Raw genomic sequence first — 22,843 nt, 5'->3', positions numbered from 1 at the left:
TGAAGAAAATGCCAAAAAAAAGAAAAATTAAAGAAGTAAATCAACCGGAACTTCATATTGTCAACTATCTTGGGCATCCGGATTATGTAAGTTTTTAATTTTTTTTAATATTCTAATTTATTGATAATAATAGTCATAATAGTAGGTTTTAGTTAGTAGTAATGTACATTATAATGACACTAAATAAAATTAATCTAATCATGTATGTGTTGTTTGTTAAGTAGTTAGAAATAGAAACTAAAAAATAAATCCTGTATGTTGTATGTCTTAAATGGTTGGAATTTTTTAACCGTTGAGTTGGAATGAATGAGGAAGAAAAAGGAGATCTGTATATCATAGATTAGAATAGATATTAATATGTTGTTGTTGTTATTATCTTATTAGTATTAATAACTGAGTTTAATAAGTTATTATGATTAATAGTAATAACAATATAATAAATTATTTTATTTATGATGACAAATAATTGAATTTTAATTCAGTAAAATTTAGACAATAAATTAGTAATAAGTAAATTTAGATTAAGAAATTAATTAATAGTAAGCTGTGTTAGGAATAATAATAATAATGATAATAATAATAATAATAATAATAATAGAATTGTTTGAAATAATAATAATAATAAAAATAATAATAAAGTTAGTTAGAATAAATTAAATCCAGATTAGCTGAGATATTTTTTTTTAATAATCTGATTTATTGATAATATTAGTGATAATAGTAGATTTTATTAGTAATATATATATATATATATATATATTATAATGTAAGAAATGAATGAATGAGGAAGGAGAATGAGATGTATACATAACAGATTAGAGAAGATATTGATATGTTGTTGTTGTTATTATTTTATTAGTGTTAGTAATTGAGTTTAATGAGTAATTATGAATAATAATAATAACAATATAATAAATTATTTTATTTATGATGACTAATTATTTTATTTATGATGACTAATAATTGAAAGATTGTTGTATCATTTACTGTGTATGCTTCAATGCAATTATGATTGGAGTTAGTTATAATGGACATGTTAGGATAATTGTGTTTTTGATAATGTAGTTATATTATGATGGTACTTATAACGGAGATTTGATATTGTAGGGTTCACGGATGTTAATGTGCGAGCATTATAAGCCGCCGGATCGATACAATGAAATTGTTGAGTCACAGTTACGCGAGACTGGCTTTTATTATGTTTCTCAGATTGGAGTGGTCCAATGTCAGTCAGCAATGGTTAATGCACTGGTTGAGAGATGGCGGCCTGAGACTCACACGTTTCATTTTCCGGTTGGTGAGTGTGCCGTGACGTTGGAGGATGTGGCGATGATTCTCGGTCTGCCGACAAATGGACTTCCAGTTACAGGACCGACAATGAGTAGTTTTGAGGCATTGGAAGCCGAGTGCTTGCACCAATTTGGAGTTGCACCGAGGAAGACAGACTGTAGAGGAAGTTTTATAAAATTAACGTGGTTTAGGGGTTTGAAAGATCGTATAGTGTTGAATGATGATGTTCACATTCAGATGTATGTAAAGTGTCACATAATGTTGTTATTTGGGTTAATTATGTTTGGAGATAAGTCTGGTGCAGCAGTGCATTGGAAATTTTTACCTTTGCTCCGTAATTTTGGTGGAATCATACAGTTTAGCTGGGGTTCGGCATGCCTAGCACACTTGTATAGGTCATTGTGTAGGGCAACTCGTGTCGATTGCAAGAAGATTGACGGGCCACTGACGTTGTTGCTTACTTGGGCTTGGATCCGGCTACCATTTCTAGCGCCGATTCCCGGCAATCCCCGATTGTTTCCAATTGCAAACAGGTAATTGTGATTATTGTATGCATTAAAAGAAGTTCTAGATAATGTAATTTGTTTTTCACAAGATAAGTCAATTAATTAATTGTCGGATGGCAGGTGGCGTAACTGGGAGCGTGAAAACTATGGCTACCGATACACTTCGCTTGAAAATTACAGGAGGTTGTTAGATGATCTACAAGAAGGACAGGTATGTTGTAAAATACTAATACCGTATGTAGCTTGTTAAGTGAGTTAATTTTTGGGTACTCATCTGAATTGTTCCATGTGTCCAGTTTGTTTGGCAGCCTTATGGCATTGGAGACATTGACCCATACTTGATTCCTTTAGCCATCCGTCATAATTTGGTTCTTTGGAGTGCCAGAGTGCCACTTATATCCTTTGAATGCATCGAGTGGCATGCAACTGATAGAGTCATGAGGCAATTTGGTATGAGACAGGGTGTTCCTACTCTAGAGCAGGATTTAGGTGCATCACACGGCGAAGTTCTAACTGGGCCCAAGAATGAAGATTGGGCCAATACCCACTCTTCTTGGGTGATGCAGTGGACCAACCGGTATAGTCACATTCTCTCTGATGACTTGGTGCCTTTACATTATCAATTGGAAAGTTACATGGATTGGTACCGAGGGGCATATGGTGACCACTTGCAATTGTCGAACCTTGTATTCCAAGAGAATCCAGAAGGTCCTCAGCCACCACCGGCACCGGAACCAGAACCGGAACCGGAACCGGAACCGGAATCAGAACCGGAATCGGAACCGGAACCGGAACCAGCACCTTCACCACCGCCGCCACAGCATGGGGTTGACTATTGGACATCATATGTTCCTGACATGCATCCGTCGGATTTTTTTTCATCCCCAGTCCCGGTACATTCACAGTATTGGGGTGGTACACAGTATGAGTATGGAGAGCATACTTCATTCAGTCAGCTGCTTGGTTTAATTGCTTCTGCAACTGTCTTCGAATCCAGCTTCGAATGGTCTTGAGAAATAGTTGACCTGGTACACGTGTGACTTCCATTGTACCTCCTTATCTCCCAACAGTACTTCTTATGCATTTTGGTTACCCTGATCAACCAGTCACAACCATTACCATATTCTGTACATTTGGCATAGAATGTCGTGGGTTCCGACTCATATACCCGATAGTCTACACTTCTTCGGATGGTATAATCTTTCATTGCCTTGATTACTGCCTCCCTTGAACTGAATTCCATCCCCACTGTGAACTCACCATCCGCCACAACAGGAAGGGCTGCATACAGCAAAAGAAAGAAATCCTTTATTATGTCCTCAGTAATAAATTACTTACTACAACTCAAATACTAAACACACTAGAACTATATAAGCCTATAATAGTCTTTTTTTTTTCGCTGATCTATCTACGCAAAGAAGCACTAAATACAATTCATAATAAAGAACTACCTATTAATAAAAAAAAATCAAATGCTATGGTCACAAATGACTATCCACATATGTTACGCATCTGACTTATTTATCAGCTACATCAGAGTTTCACATGTCTATCTAGCTTTACGCACCTGAATTCATATATTGCGGAAACTCCGGTGCGTGCATAGCCTCCAAATCCAACGACCGCATGAAAGAAGGCTCCTGAAACGGATGCGGGTTTGCTACTGCATTTGCAACTTCTGCCACATCTGCGTTCATATCACCGCCAGTTTCATCTTCGTCTTCACCTGGACCAACGATCTCGTAGTTACTTTCAAATTCATCATCGCTTTCACTATTATAATCTTCCAACTCAATGTTACGGTCTGCTTCGGATTGCTCAAACTCAATATACAACTCGATGCACGACATTCGGTGGCGATTATCCATATACAATGAAAACATTTCATGCATACTCGCTTCATCTGTGACGTACTTGGTCTGAAATTGAACGAACCCACCAAACACAGATAACGGATACCGGTACAAAATACACGATACTCTCCTAAATCTTTGAGAATCTATCTTCTCACAAATCACCCCTTTCAATTCCTCAAACGATAATGTGAACAGAATAACAACATCTAATGGATTCTCACACACAAATTGAACCCCCTCATATGTTTCCAATAAAATCTGCCCGTAATAATAAATTTTCAACACAACTCTATCATCCATAATAGTATACGTACCTGACTAAACTCACTATTCCAGAAATTTATTCTACTTCAACAGGGAGGGAAAAAGAAAGAAAAATCAGAGGAGGAGACGAAGAACAGCTGGGACGAGGAGAGGAAGAACAGTTGGGACGGCTACGAAGAATTGAATGTGACTTCTGTGATATTTTTCATCTTAAGAATGCACTTACAGGCAAATCGTAGGGACCGACCGTGTTCGTATCGAAATTTGTGCGCATCAGAAATCGGTGGGTCCGACCGGTCCCCTCACGAATTAAAAAAAAATTTCCTCTCTCTTGAAATCGGTGGGACCGATTTCCATCCTCTTTGTTAACCCACAAATCGGTTGCACCGATTTCTAGCTCAACAACCTCACACAATTCGGACCCACCGATTTGTGTTCCTTCCTCAAATTACTTGAAATCGGTGGGTTCGATTTCTTTCCCACAAGATTCCAAACTCAACGCCGTCATAATAGTGTAATTCACCTGTAATGATCATAATCCAGCTAAACTCACGCCAATAAATCATATCAAAAAAAATGAGCCTACTAACTAGTGCTCAATTATTTATTAAAAATATTATTTATATATTAATATTAAAATTAGTTGCTATCATTAACTATAAATATATTTATATACTCTATATTAATAACTAATTTTAGTGGCTAATTTTAATGTAGATTTAATATAATCGATTATTCATGCAGGTAATATTAATGGATATTTGTCTTTGCGATGCGAATCTTTTTTAAGTTTTTATTTTTAGTTGTGGACCATTATTAAAAGAGGGAAAACATGGATAAATTAAAATGACACACGTGAGTCCATAATAATACTGTAACAAATTAACAATCATGATATTTTGTCTTTTTTTCTTTTTTCTTTTTTTCTCTTTGTGCCTAATACAACATGACAATCTCATGTTTATTAACCTATATATTTAGTTGGATCTTGATTATAAGTTCTTTTTTTTTTTAATATGATAAATTTGAAAATTAGATATGGGAGGATGTAGTATTCCTTAACCGAATCCTCTAGTAATCTGAAGTTACGTAAAAAAAAAAAAAATTAACGAATTTCGTTTTTCAATTAAAGAAGGCACTCTAGTTATTTTGACTAATTCAAGAAGATAGTAGCAGCCTAGCAGGTGAAAAATTAAATAATAAAAATTTCAGTTCAATTCAATGACTTTTAAGTTGGGTCAAGTCATTTGGAAAAAACTGAAACAAAGAAAACTGTTTAGAGTTGGTAGAATTAAATATGATAGAGAATTAGAGATGAATACTTGGAAAACTTTGGTCTTGCAAACATAATTCTTGCCATCTCTATTTAAATATTAAATATAAATGAGATAATATATACACACATACAAAATTAGTTATTAAATTAATTTTTATATATTTGTATATTTACCTTATATGTATTGTTGTATATATTTTTTGTTTATATTTTATATATTCTCACATCTAAATCGAATATCCAAAATTTTTATTACAAATATCTAATTTATAATATTTTTTAAATACTTCTAAATTATTTTATATTACTTTTTATATTTTTATATATATTCACACTTTTTTAAAATGTTCTATGACTTTTTAAAATTTTCTAGAACCTTTTAAAATATTTCGAGATCTTTCAAAATATTATTCTAAAACATTTTGAAATAGTTTAGAACATTCTTAAATATTTTAAAAGTTAAATTACACAGTTGATCCCTACACTTTTAGTAAAATTACAAATTGATTCCTACTTTTTAAAAGTTTGTAATTAGATCTCTAAAGAGAATCAAAATTTGTAAATTAGTCTTTGTCGATCAAAAAGTGTTGATTTAACCGAATATTTTTAGAATATGTTGAGAATATTCTGTTAAAATAGAAAATATGTTGAGAATATTCTGTTAAATCAAATATTTTTTAAACCATGAAGACTAAATTGTAAATTTTAATTATTTTTAGAGATCTAATTACAAATTTTTAAAATGTAGAGACTAATTTACAATTTTACTAAAAGTGTAGGGACTAACTGTATAATTTAACCTATTCTAAAATACTATACAAATATTATTAAATGTAATATATTAAGATTTACCGTGACAACCCGCTTTAAATTTAAATTCAAATTTTAAAAATCGAAAATACCACTGGAGAAAAAAAATTTCTGAAATCGATCGAATAAAAAAGATTTTTGATACTATAGCTTGGATATTGCCGACAATATAATCAGCATGAAAGTTAAATTGGCATGTGAATTTCATGAATTTGCCAGTGTCTATATATATATATATATATAGGTCCCATTTGTACGTGATGATGACAAAAATGACAACGAAATTTGACTGACAAAGTTCTATTACAGTATGCAAATTACTAGCTTGTACATTATTATTATTTCTCTATATATTTGAAGAAAATGTGCACATTTCCATTATATAGTTGTCGCAAACTTGAGCATTTTTCAGCTTTTGTTTAACATTAATAGTTGAAATAATTATGTAATTTAGAATTAGTTTTGAACAGTTAAACAATGTCTCTTCCAAACCACAATTTTGGAATTTAATATTTATGAAAAAAGAAGATAATAAAATCACACACAATTATGCTAAGTATATATTATAATCAAATAGTAAAATCAGTTACTAATATAAAATATTTATTGAAATACAAAATATATAACAAAAATAAATTTAATTATATATATATATTTATATACAAATATATAATATTTTAGTTTGATGACTAATTTTTCATTTGCACTTAGTATTTATAAATTACAAATCAAAATGTAACTCCATTATTTTTCTATATTTTTTTTTTCTATTGGAATAAAAATGATTTTGGGCTAAGTTGGGCTGAAGCATAGGGATGTTAAAAAAGTGATAAAAGTTTTTGGCTAAACAAAAGGAGAGGCATATAGCTAAGTGAGGCCTAATTTTTTATTGATCCAAAATTGTGAAACCGTAGTCCCACTTACTTGATTAGTAGATTCACATATAATATTTGTTTAATACTTTGGGCTCAACAGAAGGAACTGTTATATTTCTTTTAAAAAAATTACCTAATTTGGGTCAATACCAAAAACTAAAAAATAAAAATCCAATTTGATTTAGGTACTATATCCAAAATTTAGTGTATTTTTTTCAAATTTAGAGGTTAAAGTAGTATAACTAGAATTTCATACCAAATTACCATCTTAAAAATCACTTTGGAATTTAACTTGTTAATGAAGATTATCTTACTTTGTTTAGTTTGCATTTAGTTTTCTTTTTTCTTGGACTTCGACCTTGTTGGCTTGTTTTAACATAAAAAAATTATATGTTAAATTGATAACTTAGTATCAAATCGTCTGGTACTTTGTCCGTTCTCTCTTTCTTGGTGAAGGAGAGAGAATTTTACAAACTGATACAATTAAGAGAGTCTTGTTGAAAACAGGCCCTTAAGACTGACTGCGACTTTGACGACTATTTGAACTAGTTTCATAGGCTTGATGGACCTTTGGGAGTGAATCTGGCTAGGGCGCCCTCGTAAGGCGTAGGGTAGGGATTTAAAACCGTAGCGTAGGCGAAACCTGGTAGCCCACCCAGAATTTGACCTTATCCGGTCCTAGAAGGAAAGCGACTCTTTTCTTTTTCACCAGGAACATGAACATGAACGGCATTCGTTAGACTTGAGCAGTAGGTTTCGACTCGGTCAGCTGTAAGGATGAAGATAAACTTCAGCTAAAGAGAATGAATTAAACTTAATTTTATCAAATAACGAACTTATTTGCTGGGTTAAATAAAGTATTGGAATTTAGATTTTGTTTTTTATATACATCAATCACTTATTGAAGATTAAATTTTCTACAAATTAATTCTTTTAACTTATTAAAATGGAGAATACAATAAATAAATAAATATATATATATATATATATATATATATATATATATATATATATATCCAAAAGCTATGTTAAAATTATTAAAATTCTATATATGGAAAGAAACTAAAAAAAGGTATTTTTGTTGGATATTTAAAAAAAATAAAAAATAAATAAAATTCAGTTAAATGCGTTCAACTTGCATTCTTCTCTTCCTTTCTTTCCATGGTTTGTTAAGAAAAAAACCAATAATATATTATAATTAAATATATTATAATTGAATCAATTAATTAAAAATATATATGAAAGGAACAGGATGGTAAGTCAAGTCGGCATCGTGTGTTTCTATTTTTCTGAACATAAATAAACAATTTTTTCTTTTAAATCCCTAAATACTAAGAACCTCTTTCTGGGATATTGTATTGTGTTGTGTGTGTATTTTTGATTCAATCGTGTTTGCACATACTTGTCTCTGTTTTTTGCTGTTTTGATTTTTTTGATGGATAAAGGTAAAGCTTCCAAGGAATTAGAAACCTCTCTGCAAAACCTCGATTTGAATCCCCAATCCAACGTCAAGAACAAAACTTCCATTGCAACTAACCACCATCAATTTCAAGGTAATTTGGTTTTGTATGTAATCAATTTTATTTTTTCCTGAGGTGGGGTGTTTTGTTTTTGTTTGTTTATTGGTAAAGCTTCAAACTTTCTGAGCTCTATGATGAATTGCACTTGCTTTGTTTTTGGGGTATGGTCAATGGAAATTAGAAGAAAAAAGAGGGAGGGGGGTTGGACAATTAATTAGCTTGTGTGAAAATTTCAGATTCAGTTCCAATTTATAGAAAATTTGGGAATGGTGAATAAAATACATTTGGAGCTTTTATTGAAGTTTGATTCCATATGATTATATACCTATTTTGATTATGGTAGCTGATGTTGTGAAAGTAGCAGATTGTATACTTAGGGATTTTCCTTTGAGGCTTAGAATCTGTGTTTGTTTATTGTGACTTGTGCTAATGATATTCAAGGAAGTTCAGTTTGAGTTTTGCACCTTAATAGGATTGTTAGAATGTGTTTTGTATTCTTTGATGGAGCCAGTATGTATGTGTCTTTGGTTGTCTTGAGGTTTAGGTAGTTTACTCGTGGATCATAGGTTTTGAGCCATGGCGGCGCCTTAATATGGTTCAATTTTGGGATAAAATTATATGCAGGACTACTGCCTAAGAAGATGAAGCCTCCAAGTTTGGTTAGCCTATGCATTGGAGTTATCGGAAAACATTTGGAGGATATTATTACGGATTTGGCGGAGATTGCTATCGGTTTGCCAGCTGAGATAAAGGTAGTTTTCTAGAGAATGATTCTACCTGTTAAATCTATTGATTGGTCATTTATTCAAGCATATATTTCTGTAAAGAAAAATTTCGAAGTTGTAGCCTGCGCAATGCGAATGCACGTAAGAAATGTTTGTAAACTTTTTCTCTAGGAGAGCCTTTTTGTGGGTAAAAAAAAAACTGCTTTATTGCTTAATTTCATGAACAACTTTATTCTTAAGAATCTTTTATTGCGCTTTGTACGGATAAAGAGGTCATGCATAAGATGCATTCTTACAGTTAAAGAATTAATTCTAAATGATAGACGGCAGTGGCAGCTATTGCGAGACGGAGAAAGTTGTTGAATGATGATGTCCTGATTGCATTAGCTGATACTTCTTGGGAATACCTTGATGTCTCTGGATCAGATGTTTCCGACATTGGCTTGATTAAAGCAGCCGAAGTATGCAGATCAATTAAAGCTCTGGATATAAGGTATAGGATTATGATTCTGTCGAAACAATTACCAAGCAAACACGTTTGCCGCCGTGTCTAGTGTGCTTTTTTTTATATTATACTTCTCTCTCTTTTTCAGAGTCACTTGATATATTGAGACTATTTGCAGCCGATGTACCAAAATCACTGCTACTGGTATATCCGAACTTGTGAAGCACTGCCGTTTATTAGAGACATTGAGATGCGGGTACGTATCTCTCATCATCCATTGTTAGTCATATTTCTGTTATAAAGTTTGCCTATTTTCAATGCTCAGAAGTTGAAAACCAGAAATTTTCTTAAATGGGCCATTTTAGTATTATGTTCATATGCCGGATTTCAATAGTTCGTATAAGTAAATTGAATTCTTTAAAAATGATCAAGATTCATGACATTGTTACATGCTTTTCTGTTCATAATGTCAAGATTTGACTTTGGTGCTTGATTTCTCCTCACAATGGTAACATTCTCTAAACTGGTGACTGGTGAGAGTTGTAGATAGCGAAAAAGTTCTCTCTCTTAACCTTTTTAAAAATAAAGTATATTTAGAAAGTGGAAATTTTTTTATGTAATTGAAGATTTAAGACAAGATTATTGGATAATGTTGCAGAGGGTGTCCGAGGAGCGATCATACAGCTCGGAGGTGCTTGAGTATATTTAAACCGAGGCTAGACTATGTCAAGGAGGATTCCTGGGAGGAGCTCGATACGAAAGAAATTTCCAGTGGCGCGCAATCACTCAGGTGGCTAGTATGGGTATGAAACTATTAAATCTTTCTCTTTTGTAATTGAATGCAGATCTTTGTCCTCACAAATGCATGAGTCATTAGACGCTTAATTTTATGGTTTTCTTTCTGCAGCCAAACATCGACAATAATTCGTTAGACGAGATATCTACCGAGTGTCCGCGGATCATAGTGAACCCGAAGTCATCTGTGTTCGGGTTTATGGGAACTCAGGTTCCTTGGGAAGCGTTACGAAATACCGTATTGGATGATGTGGCTGTGAAGGATATTGATCCCAAGACATGGAGAGGGCGTGGTTTTGCAGTGAAGCCCGCTTCGCCCTCTCCTTCAACCTCCCCCGAATTATCAGTGGCCGAGAAATTCCGGCTCGCCTTTGAGGAAAGGGACAACCGGTTAGCTCCAAAGCGAGCGAAAAATGCACGACAACACCAGCGTCGCGCGGTGCGAGAGTTAATGTTGATGAGCACAAGGGCTAAGGCAATGGTCTTGGCCTCACAAGCAAGCAAGTCTCTTCACAGCAGAAGCTCATAAAATTATCAGATCATGTGGTGTTTTATTACTTTGTATATATATGTAAGAAATTTCATTAGTTCTTCACTAAATTTTTAGAAAATTTCCTTCAACAAGTTGGAAACATCACGGGCTTGAGATGAATGGAGGTGTGAGGTTTTGACAAAAGTGCAAATTTATTTGCATGCTGCTTGGTTTTGATGAAATTGATAAATTTAAGATGAAATCTGAACAGAGTACTCTTAGATAATTCAATATCCATTCTCTAGAGACTATTAATTTTTTTTTCTTTTAATGTCAAATTTATAGTAATAAATAAGCAAATGCTTGGTTTATATTCTTGTTAATTTGTTATGGAGGTGTAAAAGCAAGATCAAACATGACAACACAAAATACTATACAGTATTTGTACATAATAATAATACGAGAAATATAAAAATTAAAAAAATATTGAGTTCAATCGCATATTTATTTTTATTTCTTCCAATATTTTCTAATTCGGTATTAGGTTGGGTTTGTTTCTGAGAATAGGATAAGATAAGACACTGATTTGTATTCTGTTTGGTGATAAACTAAAATAAATTATAAAAATTCAATTTATTCTCATTTTTTTATTCAAAAAATTTGAGATGAAAAATATAATAATAAAAAATATAATTATGAAAAATTAACAAGAATAATGAAAGAAAAAATGAAAAATAAGTTGTGTCCTTTTAGTGTCTCCGTGTTCTTCCTGTCAGGATGAACACAAAATATACTAATTCAGTGTCTCTGCTCTGTCCATGTTTCCTCTGTCAATTTGTGTCCTTGTGTCTCTGTCCCAGTGTCCTGTCTCTGTAAACAAATGCAGCCTAAATGACAGAAATATAAAATTTTGTGTTATTCTATTTGGTGATAAACTAGAACAAAAGATAAAAATCTAATTTATTCTCATTTTTTTATTCAAAAAATTTGAGACAAAAATATAATAATAAAAAATATAATTATGAAAAATTAACAAGAATAATGAAAGAAAAAATAAAAAATAAGTTGTGTTTCTTGTTAGTGTCTTCATGTCTTGTCATGGACACAAAATACACTAATTCAGTATCTCTGGATATATTGTCTTTGTTTATGTCTCCTTTGTCAAACACAATTTCATGTCTGTGTTTTTGTCTGTCCTGTTTCTGTCAACAAACGCAGCCTTAATGACTAGTTTATTGTAAATTTAAACTTTATTTAAGAGTATATTACTATTCAATGAATAAATTAATTATTTAACCAACTCAAATTGGTTAAATTATAGAGACAAAATTATGTATTCATATATTAATACAATAATAAAAATAATATTTTATGTAATGATGCCCTAAAAAATAAAATTTAATTGAAAAAATCGTTAAAAATATTTTATAAAATGACAAAATTAAACTAAAAAAATATAATCACCTAGTTGTGAAGGCAGTATAAATTTAAAATTTTTAATTTTTGTAAACCAATATTTTTTTTTTCAATTACTAGTTAATATTAGTCACCAAAAAAAATTACTAGTTAATATTAAGCTGAAGCTTAGAAGCAAGCAAGGCAGAGTAACTAGAAACACACCAAAATGTGGAAGAGAGCCTTCGTCGGCGCCGCCACGGCCGCCGCCGCCCTCCGCCGTCCATTCCCCTCGTTAATCCGCGGCGCCACCAGCAGCTCATCGTCCAACTCAATCTCTTCTGCCGTGAACTCGATGCTCCTCCGCTCCCTCAAAGACCACTATCTCGAAGTCGCCAAAATGAACATGCCCCCTGTAATGCTCTCTTCTTAAACCCTAAACCTCTCAAATTAGGTTTTATTTATTTATTTATTTTCTGATTCGTTATTTGTCGCAGAAAGTTGGACCTCCATCGCCGTTCACGATCGTAAAAGGCGCACTCGATTCTAACGGCCCTGTGCTGAAGCGGAACTACGGCGACGAAGAGATCACAATCTACGTCATGCGCTTGGCCGCCAACGACGACGAAGACGGCGACGGCGGCGGCGGTGGCGGAGTCATTGATCAACTGTTCATTCACGTGGATGTGTCGAAACCAAATCAGAACGAATGCTTGATGTTTCTGTGCGGATTATACGAAGATGCTCTGGGGATTCACTCAGTTTCAATGAGACCTAAGCTTCAAGAATCTGGTGGCGGTTACCTCCTCGTTCCTTCGCAATACGCTGGTCCATCTTTTGCGTAAGTTCACAATTTTTTATTTTTTATTTATTTTAAAATTTTATAGCTTAAAAGTTTGTGTGTTTGGTTCAGTTCCTTTGTTAGGGCATGAAATGATGCAGCTAATTGGTTAATGATGTTAGTTAAGCTCATTAGGAAGGTAATCAAACTCTGGTGTTCACAGGAACTGGAAAATTGAATTGCTGAACTCAAATTGTAAGCTCTTAAGAGTTTACTAGTAAAATTGTTACCTTGATTTGGGGACCTAAGCTTGTTATCAGTTTGATAAGCTTGCTAATTAGGGTTGGTTTTAGGTGGCAAATTAACAATTTTTCCTTTTAGTGAAAATCGTAGGCAGCTCTTCATCTACTTGGATAAATGTTGAAGAGTTTCTAGTCTAAGATAACAGAGAAACTTAAGTATTAGTTTTCTAAAAGCAAAAGGGTGCCTATTTTCTTGTTACTATGCCCTAAGGCAAGGAGGAGTTTGGTCGAATTGGAAGGGATGAAGCTTGTGTAGTTTGATGCATTAGTGGCGTTGTAAAGCTTAGACAAAGATTGTTTAATCTCTTTTTGCCAGAGTAACAGTTGATTGCCAAAACATGCCAACTCAGTACCCCGTTCACAGAGATTATCCCAGGGGCAAACGTGAGTCACAATTGCATATTTGGAGGACTAGATTAGGTAAATTGAAATTTGGGGGTTGAAAATGAGGCCGGGATCTAATTTCACGGGGGGCCAAAATGGGTATTAACTCGCCACATAGAAGAAGCATTCATTTTGGTTTAGACTTAGAGTTTGTATGGTCTTATTCCATATAGTTTAGGGCAAATTACATTTACATGATCACCTCCTCTAAGGATTCATGAAATTCGACTGGATTCTCCTCTATTTATGAAAACCTGTGCTAATTTCCCTCCAAGACTTAGAAAATAATGTAGTTCTAAATAAAACACAAACCAGAGCTAGGTGGAAATCAATGGCACTTGAACGAATAGGAGAGTCGGGTTGAATTTTAGCAAACCTCAAGGAAGGTTAATGCAAATGTAAATTTTGAAATTTTATATTTTTGATGTTTGTAAGTGAGAATGGTTCATGCTATGTTTGACGGATAAACATGTGAATTGACAGAGACCTAGATGAATCCATGAGGGATGCATTTCACAGTTACATAGAGGAGAGAGGAATAAACGAGAGCCTCTTCAAGTTTCTACAAGCATGGCTCTATGTTAAAGAACATCGAAATCTATTGCGTTGGTTCAAAACCATGGGCTTGTTCATTGATGGCAAGAAGCCTCTTACACCTTCTTCCTAATCCTCTCTGTTAGAGCATGTATTTTTGAAATGGACTCATATAGTGTTCAGTTTTCACAATATGAAATTATGAATTTAGAACTTGTTGAGTTTTGATTATATCTTATTTTTTATTTAGAGGCCCTAAAGTTTCTTAGTGGACTATTTGAGTTAATTATTTATTTTGGAGGCACTCTAAACAAATATAGTTACATGATTCATTGATCATACTACTAGTAATAAGTAGTACATCAAATTAAAAAAACGAACCCTTTATATAACAATAATATTCAAAATCTCGAGGTAATTTATTATTATTATTATTATTATTATTATTATTATTATTTGTTCAAGTTATGAACATGTGCATTATAGTTTATGAAAATTTCATGGAAACTAATAAGGGAATTGTCGAAGCATTTTATTAACTTGATAATTTAATCACATGATGTTAATGTTTTGTAAATTTATCACGAATGTATATCTATATATGGTATATTAATTCTTAAAATTTAGAATGATTGAGAACAGAAAAAAAAAAATCAAATTAAAAGGAACATGGTTAACATTTGGAATTTAAAATTGTCCAAAAAATATAAAATAAGCACCAAATTAAACATCATTTATTATTAGTAATTAAGATACCAATCATTGGCCTCTTTCAACAATTATTCAAAGCTTACCAAAAAAAATTTCAATTGAACCAAGAAGCTATAGTTGGATTGTCCCACTCAAACTGCTCCATATTGCTGCTTTGTGCTTGCAAAACTTCCGAATTTGGTTCAGCTTCAACACGTTGGGTTTGGAGCTTGTAGAAAGTAATCTGAGTTTGAATTTTTGCTAGTTCAATTTCTGCATTTTGAATTTGTTCATACAATGAAGAGATAATGCCAACACACCCATAAACAGGGTCATGAATCCTCCATTTTGCTTCTAAATACAATGCATTTGCAGCTTGTTCTCTTAGATAGGTTGGAATTCCCTGCAATAGTTTACAAAAAAAATTATTGCAATTATTCGATAGATTCTATAAGGATACTCAATGAAGAAAAATTGCAGATAAGCAGTGGTATAGGTTGAGAAAATTTGTTGAGGTCAAAGAATTTTTTAACACAATATATAATGATGGTAAAATTAAACTAAAGTTTGGTTAAGAATATCTATTAATCTTTTTCATTCAATAAATGTATTAAAAATTAGTTTTTAATTCTTTAATAATAGGTTTTTTCTTTAAAATGTTTTCTAAGCATGACATATTTTTAAAAGGCTCCCCTCAACATTAAGCAACACTCATCAACGAGAACAGTGACCAGAGTTTACATTGTAGATACAAAAGCAAAAAATAACTCTAACAAACAACATAAAAGAAATGCCAATGAGTTATAACTCAAATGACATAGTTTCCCCATACTCAGAGGTTGCGGGTTCGAGTCTTCTATCTTTGGTAAAAAAAAAAAACAACATAAAAGAAATGTTTTGTACAATATATATATTTTCTAAAAAATATATATACTTCTTTTAAAAAAATCTCAAGAGACTACAATTGTTTATCAAAACAAATCATGTTCTTAATTCAATATTAAACATTTTCATCATTTGCTAACATTAAAATAATAATATTTTGTATTGATACTCACATTCACTATTAAGGTTAAGATAGTGTATAGTACCTTTTTTTCATAAGATAGTATATATTACTAAATATTATTATGTTGAGGTAAAATAACCTGAAGCATCTTTCCAACATTACTGCCACCGTAGATTTTGTGAACACAAGCAAACTTTTGAGGATCATTGGCAGGAAAACATGGAGAGAAAATGCAATCAGAAGGGCATTTTCTTCTTTGATTCTTGCAAGCAGCACATCTTTCAGAAATCATGATATGATATCTATATAAAGAGATATAAGATCCAGGTAAGAAAATCTAGCACACAAAAGATTTCTTCTTCTCTATATTATTGGTCTTAGTGAGAAGAAGAAAATCTAGACAAAATTTGATGTAATTTACTAAAAGGGGATGATTTATATACTTTTACCTTAACTTAGATCATGGTTAGGTTTGTTGTTGATAGTTAATTAGTTATAATCTTAACGGCTAAATTTTTTAATTGCATTGTATTATGGAGGAAAGTTTTCAAATAAAATGAGGTAGAAAAGGAAAGCTTTAATAATGGTTTAATAATATATTCAACAATTGAATATGCAGACTAATAAATGGACCCTAATATATATGGATAGATAATACATTTTTTCAAGTGAGTTCATATTCATATACAGTAGCTCTTAAACCAAGGAGGAATTTTTTAAATTTTTTTGATAATTTAAAATACTATTATGTGCATTTACTCGCAGCACATGTTTATTCATCATCTTAAAAAAAATGAGAATATAAACTGGATTATCGATCTTCATTTTAATACAAAATATACATGAAAAAATTTTAGCTTAAATCTAATATTCTTTTGTCTAGACTCCTAGTAGATTATTATTATTATTATATCGTTGCAACTTGCAAATATTTTATATTTATAAAATTAATTTTGTTTATATATTTTAAAAAAAATTAATAAGATCATAATCTAAAAAATAGGTAAAATTATTTTTATATACATTTAATTTTATATATATATATATATATATATATATAATCATTATAATGTTAATTCATAGTTATTAAAACATTTTGCAAGGAGAGTCGTAGCATTTTGCAAGGAGAGTTGTTTGCTATTTGGAGAGGCTTTCTTTTAGCATGGGACTCGGGACAAAGAGACATTATATGTGAGACAGACTGTGTGGAGGCTTTTACTATTGTCAATAATTTACAAGATTGCTCTGGGTTTATTGATCCTTTGGTGTTAAAAATTCGAGATATCATGTCTTGGAAATGGCGTGCTGATCTTCGGTTGATCTTGAGAGATGCAAATACAGTAGCAGACATCATGACAAAGACTGCAATGAGGACTATTTCTCCCCAAGTGGAGCTTCCATTGCCTTGGAAGGAGTTTGAGAGTAGTATTCAGCGGGACTGTCTTTCTTAAGCAGTTTCTTGTTTTTTTTTCTTTCTTAGTTTTTGTTTATTTTCTTTTAAGTCACCAAAAAAAACATTTATCAACAGGAAAAATTTAGGGCAAGTAACTTTTGTAGTTTTTTGCCAGCACTTAACCATCAAAACAAAATTGAGTGATCTCTCATCATTAGATGTAATCTCATACCATTAAAAACATTATTAATGACTAATTGATAATTACAAAACACCAAAATTGCTGGCCCCTAGCATTCCTATCGTCAACATACTCATAATTGATCATAAACAAAAATCTAAATCAAAATTGATGGATCATATGAACACAGGTAGAATGAAAGCCAGCCACAACCACAATGTCACTCTAGTGGTCTAGTCTAATAACACGGTTTGATTCTATAATAAAAAATTAATAAACTATTTGACTTATATATATGAACTTAATTTCTTCCTAAGCAAACTTAGTGTCAAACAGTCTTTGGCCGGCCAAAATATTTGACCAAACACGTGTTTTTTTCTACACATTAAGTATTTATTTCAACTGCCAATATTATTATAGAAATTTTGGGCAGCAATTTTTTGTACTTTTTTTATTATTTAATTTGTATAAATATTAAATTATTTTTAAAAAATATAAATATAAACAGTATTAATTTATGTACATAATTTTAATAAATATAGATATAAATAATATATTTATTGTATATAAAATTTTTATAAATATAGAGTGAAATTATTAATTAGAAGAAAAAAATATATGATACTAATTAATAATAATAATAATAATAATAATAATAAGAATAAACATAGCCACCTATATATATACACACATTTGAGGTTTATTGCTTGCTTTGATATAATTTTTCACTTCTCAATTCCATTAACAATGACTTTGTATATTTCAAACCTCTTTGGGTGCTTCTCCGAGTCTTCATCATCATCAGAATCAAAAAGATACAAATGTGATGGAAATGTTTGTATTCTAAGAGATCCAAAGGAAGAAATTTCCAGCACCAAAAGATCATCATCATCCATCAACAGGAACATCAAGCCATCAAAGCAAAACTTTTGGACTTCATCATTTTCTTTTCTTTCTCCAAAAGGGTCTCAAGTTTAGAGAGAGAAGACAGAGATCACTCTTCTGAATCATGAATTTCAAGAAGCTTACATGATCATCAGTGAGTTTTGGTTCATTGAATAGATAATGTAAGCCGTTTTTTTGTTCAATACTCAAATTTATTTTTCTGTTGTTGTTATATATATATATAGTGTATATATTGTGATTGTTAAAGTTGAATATTAATTTTTTGAGGCTACAAACTTGGAAGTGCTTGTTGATTATTTGATATACAAAGTTTCTGCCTATTAACTTCAATTTTTTTACATATTTTACGACGAACACAATAATTTTATAACTCCTTTGAGCTCATCATGAAAATAATTTTAAGTATATGTTAAATAATTGTGTTATAATAATAAGTTCTCTTTTTTTCTTTATCCAAGTTTAATTTGTGGACTTGAATTTATTTGGTTAAATTTGTAAGAACATAAATGAATGAAGATCTATTCATTAGAAAAGGTAAGAAATGATAATTTAATTTCATGTATCTACCGAGTATTTATGTTGTTTATACTCTGTTGTTTTTTAATTTTGGTCATTTGAATCTTAGGAGAAAACATAAATTTGGAGAAAATTATAGTTTTCTTTCAAGACATAATTTTTTTGTATTAAAAAAAATAAAAATAGAAAGACAAAAGAAAGTAGTTTCTTTTATCCCAACTAAACAATGCTTAGGTATCACATGAGTAAAGTGTTATTAATGTATGAATACTATTAGGATGACAGTTGTATAAAAAAAATAATTCTTCATATACAAGCTTTTTTTTATACAAGTTTTTACAAGTCATTTATATTAACACACTTCGAATTGTTACTGCACGTTTTCATTGCACCGTACCTTCTTCTTCTTCTTGCTGCACGTTCTTCCTCTTCCTCTGCTTCTTTTTCTTTTTTTTTTCTTTCGTTTCTTGCCTTCTCTTTCTCCTTCTTCATTTGCATGCTTTTCTCTCTATTTTCTTTCTTCGTTATTTTTGATTTCCATTGTTTTTTGACATCAAGCTCTGAAATCGTTTTTTAAGAAGAAGAAGAAGCAGAAGATAAGGAGGAGAAAGAGAAAGAGTTCTGAATTATGCATAAGGTGTACTTCAACGAATTTTGGGTGTATTTCTTAAATCCTTTGGGTGTAATTTTGTAATTCTTTGGGTGTATTTCTGTAATCCTTTGGGTGTATTTCTATAATCGTTTGGTGAATTCCTATAACCATTTGGGTGTATTTTTGTAATCCTTTGGATGTATTTATGTAATGATTTGGGTGTATTTCTGAAGTTCCATTATCTTCAAATTTGGCAAGAAACTCGTTTTCATGGAGGAAGAAGAAGAAGAATCGTTCATAATGCATGGTGAGTAGTGCGCTTTAGATACAGGAAGTGGTTGAATAATGTGCGTTTATTTACTCTTGAACGTGAGAGTGTAATGCGTGTGTTTTGTTGGATTTGTGCCAACTTGTAAGACGTATAAGTCAAAAAAATTTGTATGTGTCTCATAAAAAAATATGAAAAAATAGTTAGTATAAAATCTTTATAAAAGTAAATTTTTTTCATTAATACAATAGATATATTTTTTTCAAAAAAAATATTATACTAATTATTTTCTCGTATTTTTTATACAACTATAATACTATTTTTTTTATATTTTTTATACAACGGTCACATGTTAGTTTCATACAATACCCACTAAGCTCTTTACGAAACAAATGAATGAGGTTCAGTAACCCTTTGGCGCTCCCTCTGACCAATCAAACTCACTTCGCCGCCATCCGACAAACACTCCGCCATAATGGCCTCGATATTGCCGCCTATGGCTCCGCCATACAGCGTTGTGCCGACCGCCGCCTCCTACGCCAGGGCAAGCAGCTCCACGCGCGCCTCTTCCTGTTCTCCATCACACCCAATAACTTCCTCGGCTCAAAGCTTGTTACGTTCTACGCCAAATGCAACCTCATGCACCATGCACGCAAGGTGTTCGACGAAATACCCAGCAAGAACTCCTTCTCCTGGAACGCAATGCTCATGGGCTACTCATTCAACGGCATGTTCCATAAAACGATAGACCTCTTTTACACCTTTTCTTTTACCCAAACCATGTGCATTGATAATTTCACCATATCGTGCGTTTTGAAGGCGCTTTCTTCGTTGTTTTGTAGCTCAAATTCGGCGAAAGAGGTTCACTGCTTTGTTATTAGAGGCGGTTTGGACAGAGATGTTTTTGTTATGAATGCTTTGGTTACTTCTTACTCGAGGTGCGATCAGGTTGTACTTGCGCGGATGGTGTTTGACGGAATGCCGGAGAGAGATACTGTGTCGTGGAACTCAATGATTTCGGGGTATTCGCAAGGAGGGTTCTATGAAGAGTGTAAGAGGCTGTATTTGGAGATGTTGGGTGTGCCAGATGCAGCTACCATTGCGAGTGTGATGCAGGCTTGTGGACAGTCTGGGGATCTTGTGTTTGGAATGGAGGTTCACCAAATGGTGAATGACAGTGGAATGGAGATGGACATGTTGCTTTGCAATGCTGTGATTGCCATGTATGCTAAATGCGGTAGTTTAGATTATGCTCAAGAACTGTTTGATGAAATGAGTGAGAAGGATGAGGTTACTTATGGCTCAATGATTTCAGGGTACATGGTTTATGGGTTTGTTGACAAAGCCATGGCTGTTTTCAGAGAAATGGCAAGGCCTGCGTTGAGTAATTGGAATGCTGTGATTTCAGGTATGGTTCAGAATAACCAGTATGAAAGGGTATTGGATTTGGTACAAGAAATGCAGGCTTCTGGTTCAAGGCCGAACGCTGTCACACTTGCTAGCGTTCTTCCATCTTTTTCATACTTCTCAAACCTGCGAGGAGGGAAAGAGGTCCATGCTTATGCTATTAGAAGAAGTTATGTTCAAAATATATATGTTGCAACTGCAATTATTGATACTTATGGAAAGCTAGGGTTTATTCATGGGGCACAGAAGGTTTTTGATCAATCACAAAGTAGGAGCTTAATAATTTGGACCGCAATTATAACAGCTTATGCTGTTCATGGAGATGCTAGTTTGGCGCTTGGCCTCTATGCTCGGATGCTAGATGAAGGAATTAAGCCTGATCCAGTTACAATAACTGCTGTATTGACTGCTTGTGCTCATTCTGGATTAGTAGATGAAGCTTGGGATATCTTCAATTCAATGCCATCAAATTGTGGAATTCAGCCATTGATGGAACAATATGCTTGTATGGTGAGTGTTCTTAGTCGAGCTGGGAAGCTCTCAGAGGCAGCAGATTTCATTTCCGAAATGGCAGTTGAGCCAAGTGCTAAAGTCTGGGGTGCATTGTTACATGGGGCTTCTGTTTATGGTGACGTAGAAATGGGCAAGTTTGTGTGTGATCATTTGTTTGAGATTGAACCTGAAAATACTGGGAATTACATAATTATGGCGAATCTATATTCACGTTATGGGAGATGGGAGGAAGCTGATAATGTCAGGGAAAAACTGAAAGGAATTGGGTTACAGAAGATCCGTGGAAGTAGCTGGATTGAAACAAGTAGAGGACTAATAAGCTTCATTGCCAAGGATGTATCAAATGAAAGATCTGGTGAGATCTATGCATTGCTGGAAGGGTTGCTTGGTTTGATGAGGGAAGAAGGATATGCTCTGCAGGATGAGTTAGATTCTGAGACTTCTTTTGGTTAACAATTAAGTGTTAATTTGTGGTAAAATACTTGGTTTGATGAGGGAAGAAGGATATGCTCTGCACTCTGCAGGATGAGTTAGATTCTGAGACTTCTTTTGGTTAACAATTAAGTGTTAATTTGTGGTAAAATAGATTAGTGCAGAAACTAAACAGTACTTGTCTACCCAGAAAAAAAAAAGTAATACCCAGAAAAAAAAAAGTAATGCTTTCGTGAGTTCTCTAGATGAGGATTTACTCTCCTTTTGAATTGTTAGTGTAAAATTTATGGCTGCTGAGTACTTCCTGTACACCTCACACCTAAGAAAACGAACAGGATTAGAATGCTAGAATTATTGAGCACCAAAATAGCACTTGTTTAATCTTGCTATTTAGTGTACAAAGAGGTTAAAGGTCTTATCCTTGATTCACATATTCATAGTTCTTCACTTAATATTTAGGATTTCATTTAAAAAAAAGAAAAAGCATTATACTAACTACCCCTACCTCCTCATATTCTATATACAACTATTATTTACTAGTGTCACACAGTCCATTAAGTTGGGAGTACTAGTAGTACTCATACATTAATAAGTGTTTGGATAAAAAGAGGATTTTAAAGTTAGATAGGCATGAATTAATTTAATTTAATTCATTATTATTTATTTTTTCAATGAATAAAAACCCAATATAAATTTTGGAATTTTA

The 22,843-nt window shown here is 32.5% G+C and overlaps 5 protein-coding genes and 1 long non-coding RNA gene across 6 annotated transcripts; 5 read left to right on the top strand and 1 right to left on the bottom strand.

Annotated features, from left to right (window-relative positions):
- Positions 1–8: 8 nt before the first annotated feature.
- LOC148550164 (serine/threonine-protein phosphatase 7 long form homolog) lies at positions 9–2,809 on the top strand. Its single transcript, XM_088493422.1, has 4 exons — positions 9–86; positions 1,108–1,823; positions 1,917–2,007; positions 2,093–2,809. The coding sequence occupies exons 1-4, from the start codon at positions 9–11 to the stop codon at positions 2,807–2,809; spliced, it is 1,602 nt and encodes a 533-aa protein (XP_088349548.1).
- A 5,226-nt stretch (positions 2,810–8,035) lies between these two features.
- On the top strand, positions 8,036–11,038 carry LOC107609395 (RNI-like superfamily protein). The gene is made up of 6 exons (XM_016311353.3): positions 8,036–8,430; positions 9,022–9,149; positions 9,446–9,615; positions 9,746–9,823; positions 10,226–10,370; positions 10,475–11,038. The coding sequence occupies exons 1-6, from the start codon at positions 8,313–8,315 to the stop codon at positions 10,889–10,891; spliced, it is 1,056 nt and encodes a 351-aa protein (XP_016166839.1). The 5' UTR covers positions 8,036–8,312; the 3' UTR covers positions 10,892–11,038.
- A 1,357-nt stretch (positions 11,039–12,395) lies between these two features.
- On the top strand, positions 12,396–14,490 carry LOC107609128 (Mitochondrial glycoprotein family protein). Its single transcript, XM_016310973.3, has 3 exons — positions 12,396–12,644; positions 12,727–13,070; positions 14,180–14,490. The coding sequence occupies exons 1-3, from the start codon at positions 12,459–12,461 to the stop codon at positions 14,361–14,363; spliced, it is 714 nt and encodes a 237-aa protein (XP_016166459.1). The 5' UTR covers positions 12,396–12,458; the 3' UTR covers positions 14,364–14,490.
- A 545-nt stretch (positions 14,491–15,035) lies between these two features.
- Positions 15,036–16,221, bottom strand: LOC107609130 (LOB domain-containing protein 23-like). Its single transcript, XM_016310975.3, has 2 exons — positions 16,069–16,221; positions 15,036–15,323 (listed from the first exon to the last, which is right to left on the bottom strand). Exons 1-2 carry the CDS (start codon positions 16,219–16,221, stop codon positions 15,036–15,038), a joined length of 441 nt encoding a protein of 146 aa, XP_016166461.1.
- Positions 16,222–18,228: 2,007 nt separating this feature from the next.
- On the top strand, positions 18,229–19,746 carry LOC148550163 (uncharacterized). Its single transcript, XR_015892324.1, has 2 exons — positions 18,229–18,570; positions 19,484–19,746. It is a non-coding gene; the product is annotated as an uncharacterized LOC148550163 (long non-coding RNA).
- A 396-nt stretch (positions 19,747–20,142) lies between these two features.
- On the top strand, positions 20,143–22,465 carry LOC107609131 (pentatricopeptide repeat-containing protein At2g37310). The gene has a single exon (XM_088492731.1). The coding sequence runs from the start codon at positions 20,182–20,184 to the stop codon at positions 22,156–22,158; it is 1,977 nt and encodes a 658-aa protein (XP_088348857.1). The 5' UTR covers positions 20,143–20,181; the 3' UTR covers positions 22,159–22,465.
- The last annotated feature ends 378 nt before the right edge of the window (positions 22,466–22,843 follow it).

The sequence above is a fragment of the Arachis ipaensis genome, chromosome B7, assembly GCF_059453495.1.
Source record: "Arachis ipaensis isolate K30076 ecotype BB chromosome B7, ASM5945349v1, whole genome shotgun sequence".
Classification (NCBI taxonomy): Eukaryota; Viridiplantae; Streptophyta; class Magnoliopsida; order Fabales; family Fabaceae; genus Arachis; species Arachis ipaensis.
Note: the sequence above shows the minus strand (reverse complement) of the source record. Positions and strands in the feature narration are given on the sequence as shown.

Excerpts from the sequence above, each read along its gene's own strand:
- LOC107609128 (XM_016310973.3), top strand. The coding sequence starts at position 12,459 with ATGTGGAAGAGAGCCTTCGTCGGCGCCGCCACGGCCGCCGCCGCCCTC. Across the intron at positions 12,645-12,726 it reads CCAAAATGAACATGCCCCCT|AAAGTTGGACCTCCATCGCC; the intron begins GTAATGCTCTCT and ends TATTTGTCGCAG. Across the intron at positions 13,071-14,179 it reads TACGCTGGTCCATCTTTTGC|AGACCTAGATGAATCCATGA; the intron begins GTAAGTTCACAA and ends GTGAATTGACAG.
- LOC148550164 (XM_088493422.1), top strand. The coding sequence starts at position 9 with ATGCCAAAAAAAAGAAAAATTAAAGAAGTAAATCAACCGGAACTTCAT. Across the intron at positions 87-1,107 it reads ATCTTGGGCATCCGGATTAT|GGTTCACGGATGTTAATGTG; the intron begins GTAAGTTTTTAA and ends TTGATATTGTAG. Across the intron at positions 1,824-1,916 it reads TTGTTTCCAATTGCAAACAG|GTGGCGTAACTGGGAGCGTG; the intron begins GTAATTGTGATT and ends GTCGGATGGCAG.
- LOC107609395 (XM_016311353.3), top strand. The coding sequence starts at position 8,313 with ATGGATAAAGGTAAAGCTTCCAAGGAATTAGAAACCTCTCTGCAAAAC. Across the intron at positions 8,431-9,021 it reads TAACCACCATCAATTTCAAG|GACTACTGCCTAAGAAGATG; the intron begins GTAATTTGGTTT and ends AATTATATGCAG. Across the intron at positions 9,150-9,445 it reads GTTTGCCAGCTGAGATAAAG|ACGGCAGTGGCAGCTATTGC; the intron begins GTAGTTTTCTAG and ends TCTAAATGATAG.
- LOC107609130 (XM_016310975.3), bottom strand. The coding sequence starts at position 16,221 with ATGATTTCTGAAAGATGTGCTGCTTGCAAGAATCAAAGAAGAAAATGC. Across the intron at positions 15,324-16,068 it reads ATGTTGGAAAGATGCTTCAG|GGAATTCCAACCTATCTAAG; the intron begins GTTATTTTACCT and ends AAACTATTGCAG.
- LOC107609131 (XM_088492731.1), top strand. The coding sequence starts at position 20,182 with ATGAGGTTCAGTAACCCTTTGGCGCTCCCTCTGACCAATCAAACTCAC.